At 33.5% G+C, this 8,344-nt stretch overlaps 1 protein-coding gene across 1 annotated transcript in view; it reads left to right on the top strand.

The window, feature by feature from the left end:
• Positions 1 to 1,877, top strand: part of LOC105624206 (protein naked cuticle homolog 2) — an 8,449-nt gene extending 6,572 nt beyond the window's left edge. Inside the window, exons 4-5 of the mRNA XM_012205566.1 lie at positions 718 to 1,019; positions 1,223 to 1,877. Of these exons, the coding sequence (XP_012060956.1) occupies positions 718 to 1,019; positions 1,223 to 1,877 (957 nt within the window). The remainder of the gene's footprint in view (positions 1 to 717; positions 1,020 to 1,222) is intronic.
• Positions 1,878 to 8,344: the final 6,467 nt, after the last annotated feature.

Here is an 8,344-nt window from a genome sequence, read left to right on the forward strand (position 1 = left end):
AATTTCGAATTCCGAATTAATACCTAATTCTACTATTATTAGTATAGTAGTATGTATGTATGTATGTATGTATGTATGTATGTATGTATGTATGTATGTATGTATGTATGTATGTATGTATGTATGTATGTATGTATGTATGTATGTATGTATGTATGTATGTATGTATGTATGTATGTATGTATGTATGTATGTATGTATGTATGTATGTATGTATGTATGTATGTATGTATGTATGTATGTATGTATGTATGTATGTATGATCGGCAACCGCGATCAGCCGTTCCGACATCTGAGCCATGCACGCGATACGCGACTCAGAATACCAATCGCGGCAGAAGAAGATATAAGAATAAAGAGATAAACTGTTCTTGCGAAAGTTTTCTCTCGTAAGATTTGTATATAACATTTTCATAATTTTATTCATGTCTTTGCAGTTATCTTCATATATTAAATTAATTAAGGTAATTGGATCCTATATGACTTACCTAAGCTTTACGATTTTTTTCTAATCTTTTGCCGAGTCCAAAATTGAAGATTGTTGATCAGATTCCAAAAAGCCAACATTTCTGAATAAAAATGAATTTTTTCAAGTATTTACATTTTTCTTAAAATCTTTACTGCATATAAATATTTAAAAATCTTATTTTTTTAATGTTCACAAGTATTTCCTTTTTTTAAATCTGATCATTAATTTTATTTCGATTTCTATTGCAGACTGAGCGAAAAGAAGTGGAGACACATAGTGAGGACGACGACGAGAACGCCAGAACGAATCGAGTGCAGCAAGAGGAGCTTCGTAGACGAGTCGGTCCGGTGCCCCATTTACCATCTCCCTATTCAAACAGCTCGGAGGGTGATGTGAGCGATGATAGTGACACTTCCCCCGCGTTCTCGCCATTAACGCCGCTTCTTACGACGAATCAGAGGAAACGCAGCGGCGCCCTACAAAGACAACAATTGCTGGAGATTATTCAGGCTAATATGGAGAAAAATAATCTCAGTTTTCATACATCAAGGTGAATTAATTGCAATCGCTTTTGCAAAATTATAGCGCGTATTAACATTTCGTACAGTAACGTTTACCTATATATGCATAATAAATAATTAAAATTTTTTTGAATTGGCAATTTTTTTTAATATCTTCGAATATTATTTAATTAAATTCCCCAATTCTTTAATTCAATACATTTGCAATTGAATCTATTTTTTTTGTCTACAGGAAACGGCATCAAAACGAACAATCGCGCATTCCATCTCATAGTCCCCATATAGAAACTTCGAATCATAATAATCAGGACTGTCACACCTCTCTAGAGCCTCGTCAAGCGAATACAAACTATCACAAACCAATCCGGGAAAGCACTCATTCCGTGTCGTTTCCCAAAACGCCGGTCAAGTCGCGATCGGCGAATCTCAGAAAAACGCGACACACGAGGAACAATGTAACACATTCCTCTCCCCAGACTTACACGACGTATTCGCAATTACTGAATCGTAACGTGATCGCGCCAACTATCTACAATGATACGCCGCAGCACACCAACAGTAGCAGCAATGTTCATCGCAACATCGTCAACCTCGTTCCGAATAATAATCAACAAACGGCCAATCATCAGACCATTACCAACAATCACAACAATTTGCAGCGCAATGACGCGCAATTCGTTCATACGCAATGTGGCAGAGCGAGCAAGAAGCATCAGCTGAAGCACGCCACGCGGGAGCAAGACCAGGCTCGAGCGATGGCGCAGGTCGTGCGTTGGCTCGAACGTGAATTCTCACAAAATGCGGTGGCAGCAACGTCCAATCGAAGACACGTCCACGAGCACATACATCATCACTATCATCACTATCACGCTGAGGCTCTGGTTTAATCGGTACAGCAAATATACTCGAATTTCGAGTTTTTTTGAACTTAGAAATCGTTACAATACGATCAAATAAATTTTAAAAAGGAATTTCTCGAGGTGTAATTTGTATCTATATTATTGTTATTTAAGAAAACGACTTAGTATTTTATATCACGAATGGTTTTTGAAAATTATATCGTAAGAACTCGATGTGACGCGTTTTATTTTCGAGCTTTCGTATATATATGTATTGATTATTTTAGGAAATCGTGTGCTAATGAATTGTTCATTGAATCTCCAATTTGTTTTCGTAAACAAGATCGAATCAATTATACATCATTTGAATATCTAGTTTTACATCATTTGAATATCTAGTTTTAATAAATGATGCGCAATCGTATATTTTCATGTGAGCGACTGAGTTTTTCTCGGGTATCGACAAGTACAAATGTTTGCGGTGCTCATTAGTTTTTTTATACAAATTTATAAGTGTCGAGATAAAATGCAATTTTTTTTCACATTGCAAGTAAAATAGAGCACTGTGATTTACTTGAAGAAAGACATGCGTGTTCGATGTAAATTACGTAACATATATTATCTACAGATTTTTTTAGCAAAGAGATGATAGTTACTACAAATCTCAGGCTTATGATACATACGTCATATTATAACAGTGACAGTCAACCGAGTAGGATTACATTTAGTGACAAAATATGTTTACTGTACATATATTTACGATCGTGTTTTCTGGAATTGAAAAGCAACACACAAACTATTGTGCAAAATTACATTTTTGAACGAAAGAAAGAAAAATGCAGTCGCTTTTTCTCAATTCAAGTGCGATACGACGGCTATCCATCATTGTATATAAAAAATATCCCAAAGAGAATCTTTTCAGTACACAAGCGTTACGATTAAGGGAAACAGCTTAGAGTCGTAACAACAGCAAAGCGTTCGAAACATAAAAGACTCCACTATAAATGTTCCTGTATAATCAGAGAGTTATAATTCTCTTTATCGACGTAGTATTCCTAAAAAACTCTCGAACGCAACTTTGATGGTGCTTGCATACCCGTACAGTCGAGCAAACGCGCAATTTCGATAAAAAAAACGCTTGAATCTCATATACAGGGCGTTCACTTCTATCAGGTAATATTTCAGTAATGTATTTCTCGGCCACCTAGATGAAATTCTGTTCGGCGGAAATATTAGAGATTTTTATACTGATAAAAGGATTGAAAGATAAAGTGCGATTTAAAAAAATTTAAGTTTAGTAGAAATCAAGTTAAACTTTGGAAGAAGGGAATTAGGTAATGAGACGATATTTTGCGATTAATGCTCATAGTAGCGAGCAAATCTTGATAGAATTTTAACTTTGAGACTTAGTTCGAAGAATGTATAATGTTAAAAATTGCATGATTACAAAATTGTATTTAGGGCGATAAAGGGCAACATTTTTGCTCTGAAATATATCTTTAGAATCAGAAAAGTTTGTAAAGTTAGTATATGGGACGAAACTTCTGGAATCGAACTCGGAACACGTCTTCGAGAGATACGTAAACGTCGTACGAATCAGCTATTTTCGAACAAAACACTTCGTCCCAATTTGCCATTAAAGAACGATGCCTTAGCGGTGGTACACCCTGTATATCTTGCTAGTCTTATATTACGACAAATAAAGCTCTCATTATCCGCGAAGTACAATGACTACTTGGAAAGAGAGTGACAATTGAGTTCTTACTAGTGCCTTGTAATCTAGAACTTGTTTCGTACTCGCGAATATATTGGTCCTAGTTTTGCAAAAATCAATTATTTTTCTTCTACTCGTCATATGAGCGAAGACTGTCCCGTATTTGGGCAGCCAGTATTTTTCGGATTTGACGTTTTATCAATACCGCCGCAGGAATTTTTATCGTTAAATGGCGTAATATTTATTAGTAACGCGCGAAGGGATACGCGTGTAAACGGATCTATGAAAATCGACAATATTTCACATTCGGGTGTCACAATGAAGAGTATTACGATTACCTTTAGCTATAGCGATCAATATTACGATTAAGACTAATGTTAAGATTAGATACATTGACAAATGTAAGGGTCCTAGATAATTATGTTGCGGGACATGTAATTTTATATATCGACATTTGTAATCCCTGTAGATATTTTCTGTAACTTTTTTTCTATTGATATTTATTAAAACATTTTTATACTACACCACTTGTACTTATTTATTGGATTAAATCACGTGGCTTAATGCATGTGACCTCTGATAATAAAAATTCTCACATTTCATAATATTTTTGAGTTTTCTATATTTTAAATTTATGAAGGTCTTTGAAAAAAATAGCTTATATTTAAACTTTTATTTATTTATTTATTTTTTTCAGAAATTATAGAATGAGAAATTATCAGAATTTACATATATAAAAAATTTCAGGAAAAATGTAGACTTGCTCAGTATTTCTGAAGTATTTCAATTTGTAAGAAGTCTAAAACATTTTCTAAAATGTTATACAATTATACAGAAACTTGGAAAAATTTTAAAACTTGTACAGAAATTTGAAAAATTATGAAAAATTTTAAGAAATTATTTTCACTAGAGACGTAATATATTACGTGGAAGAATCAATAAGATCAATTAATACTAGAAGTACTGAACAATCATTGATTTTATTTTTTAGATTAATATATTTTTTTAAAAGATAGGATTCTTAAACTTGATGATTTTTCAAAATTGTTCTTTCTATTGATAAAATATTTGGATTTTCATCTTTCTTAATTTTTCTATTAATTTATTCGATTAATCCTTTTTTAGTGAGTAAGAAACGTAGATACTTTTAGTATTAAAAATTGGTCTTCTGATCTTGAGAAAATTAAGATACAACTAATTTGATTTTAAAAATTTCTAAAAAAAAAAAGTAATTTCGGAAAAATAAATATCAACTTTGTGATTTTCATGTAACATTTGTAGTTTCTCTACAAAATTAAAATTCTTCGATTTTCGAGCGAGGATCGATCAAGGTTTACTTCACTGCCGCTTTGAAAGAACGATCATTCGCGATTTCTGGACGTCACTTTATTATACATACATAACCAAAGGACCTTTGTACAAAACACTTTTGCGTGTCTGCGTTAAATTTTTCGACTCGCCATCGAGAGAGTTGCATGAACTGCGTGAAGTTAATTATACATATGTATCTCACCCTCTATTCGATCGTAAAATGCTTATCTTACTCTTACAATTATCTTACGAGACAAAACAACTTTTGTCGAAATAATTAGAGGAAGAAACGTCTCCCCGGGGAGAGAAAAAGGAGGACGTTTCTTTTCTACAGGTATATAAAATTCTCTCTACTTAATTAAGATAGTATGGGAGAACGCGCGAATCGCGCAGATTCGGCGAAACTGGTTACAAGCACAGAAACTTATTCAATTTGCATTTAAACGGTCATCATATCGTTCCCACATCTTTAATGGTGCTATTCTCTCTTTTTTTTTCAATATATTAATCCTGTCACGCGTTATAACAAACGGCTGTATGCTGTTCGTTTTTTTAATATTTTTTCCTGCTTAATAAAGTCTTATTTTCGCGTCTTTTCATCGTAATTATAAGATTTGTACAATCACGCGCAATTTCGTTGTAATAACATTAGAAAAGAAAATCCCGACGATACGGAAGGTAGCATTTAATGATAAGAATGATTTGTCTTCGAATTCATCACACGTATGACGGAGTTTTCAATTATGAGCAATCTTCGCATTTTAATTTATCAATTATGAGATGCGCGCGTAAAGCTGTAAGCTTAATCAAAGTTAATTAAAAAAAAAAGATGAGAAAATTAATGCGTGCTCGGTCGTTTAAGAATTTTTATTACCGCGATTGACAGCAGGGAGAAGAAGATATCCAGCCCAGTAAACATCAACTTAAACTCTAAGACAGAATATTCCTAGAATGTTATATAATAAAAAAAAAAAGGTAAATAATATTCATATAACATTCTAGAAATATTGTATGCTTATAGGGAAGCAATATATAACATCAATGTTATATATAATTGTACATTCAACAATGGATGCTTTTTAGCAAGAGATCAGCTTGTAATACAGTAAATCATTATATATTCTTGTTATTCATCAATGTTAAACAAAGATGATATGATCACTGTATCACACTAAGTCTCTTGCTGAAAAGTACCAAAAGTAAGACATGTGTATGTTATATTAGATTTACATTATTCAGGCCCAGTTTCACAACTTATGATTAACTCTTAATCGAGGTTTAACTTATTTTTCATCTCTTTATAATGTTAAAATTGGAAAGAGATGAGAAACAAGCTGACCTCGTTAATTGTGAGTTGTGAAACTGAGCCTCAGTGTGAAATTATAATATTGATGTTATGTTAATTTTAATTGGTGTTTACTGAGATTCAACGAGAAAATCGCATGCAGAGCTGATCCGAATGTCTGATGAGAAATATGTACATGTTATATTTGAGGAAGGAGAGAATTTATGGTCGAAGGAAGTAGAAGTCGAGAAGAAAACGTAAAGAAACGCGCGGTGCGAGAAAGATATGATCACTAGAGTCCTATATACGTACGCGGTACGCATATACCACGATCGATATATGTTAACGAATATATACATCGTACAGTTAGTTTATTTGATTACCTTAGCAAACCATCCGAAGCACTTATATATATCTAATAAGAGCTAACGTTAAGACACTTAATCGTTACGCGAGTCGAAAACGCTCCTCCATAATCCCTTAGTGTGGTCGCATTTGTGTAATTTAACTCGATCCCGAATGGCATCTGGTATCTTCAGATGTATGCAAGCATCGACGACTTCGTCGCCTGATGATGTTACGTTCGTCCATCGGAGCTATCGGAGTGCAGGTTTGAGATGAAAGTCGAATACATGAAAGAACAAAGAGGATTCGGTAGATAAATCTCCCAGCGATAAATTTTTGTTTCTTTCTAAATCGGAAAAAAAAAATTTCTCGCGCAACGTCGAATTACATTTCATTAAACACATCTTAGTCGTACTTAATGAGGTCGGAATGAAGAACGATCTCTAGAAAATGCGTACAAGCGAACAACGCGTCATCATCGTCTTCACGTCGACAATTATGCGTAATTGCGTATACTGATTGCACATTTTGCTGACGATCGCGCTTGTACCTTTCTTTCTTTTTTTGATTAAAAAAAAAAAGAAAAATGCATCAAGCGTTTTTAAAGCGAAATTGAATAATAATAAGATAAGATGAGCAAACAGTTCTGCGTGTGTATTATTAGAATTTTTTACTTAAATTCATACAATATGCTTTGTATGCGTATATTTTTCAAATACAATGTGCAATGGACCAAGTATGACAGGATTGATATCTTACTCGTGTATGCGTGTCCCATCTCGAGAATAAAAAATTTCATCTTAACCATTTAGTTATAATAATGTCGTATTCTATCTTCTTTTCTTTCGAGCAGAGGTCGATATGCCTGTTCTCTCGTTTTTTTTTAATGGCATAGCGGGATCGTGCGTTTGCGCTCAACATATAGCGTCCATGATCATTAAGAAACAATAAGCGATTATCGAGAGAATTACAAAATTACTTTATGTGAAATGAAAAGCGGGTGTCTTGTGATAAGCGAATTGCAATGTGATCGCCCTAATTTCACTCGGAACGCTACGAGGAAGTTTCCTCGGTAGTAACACTTGTATGCACAATTTTGATTATCTAATCGCTTTATATACACGGGTCCGGGCGAAATCAAGCAAGAGAACGACAGTATCTTAACGGTCGATGTATAAAATACGTTTACACATATCCCAATACGGAATCTAATCAAAGAAAATTTCATCGCAGTCGACAAGCACTTTTAATGCTCGAAGTTGCCGATCTCTCTCAAAACATTATAAATAATCTATCTGTTTCGCAAGATCTTCATACTTCTATGGTCATAGTGTATAAAAAGAGAAACATACATGTCTCATTACACATTACACAATCAAACGATATACGTTCTTAACGGTTCCTCGATGAAAAAAAATTCACTGACACAAGATTACATTCTCCGCAACAAACGTACAGAATATAAAATATGCTATATTAAAATATATGTAAATTTATATAAATTTGGCGAAATATATATAAATCATAACTGTATCATATCATCTAACATGTGATATTAAATATACACTCCGTCATTCTATAACCTTTAATGAAAAAAAAGGTTCAAATTAACACATACATAAATCAAGATTTATACAATTAAAGTTCAAGACTTATCACTCTAAATAAGTATTGTTTCTTTTTTTCTCTAAAATTACGTCTACGTAACTAAAATCGTAATAATGTGGCACCACTCTCTCGCTTTCGTTCTCTCTCTCTCTCTCTCTNTCTACTCTTACTACTACTTACTACTACTACTACTACTACTACTACTACTACTACTACTACTACTACTACTACTACGTACTACTACTCTACTAC

Source organism: Atta cephalotes (assembly GCF_000143395.1).
Source record: "Atta cephalotes unplaced genomic scaffold scaffold00074, whole genome shotgun sequence".
NCBI lineage: Eukaryota > Metazoa > Arthropoda > Insecta > Hymenoptera > Formicidae > Atta > Atta cephalotes.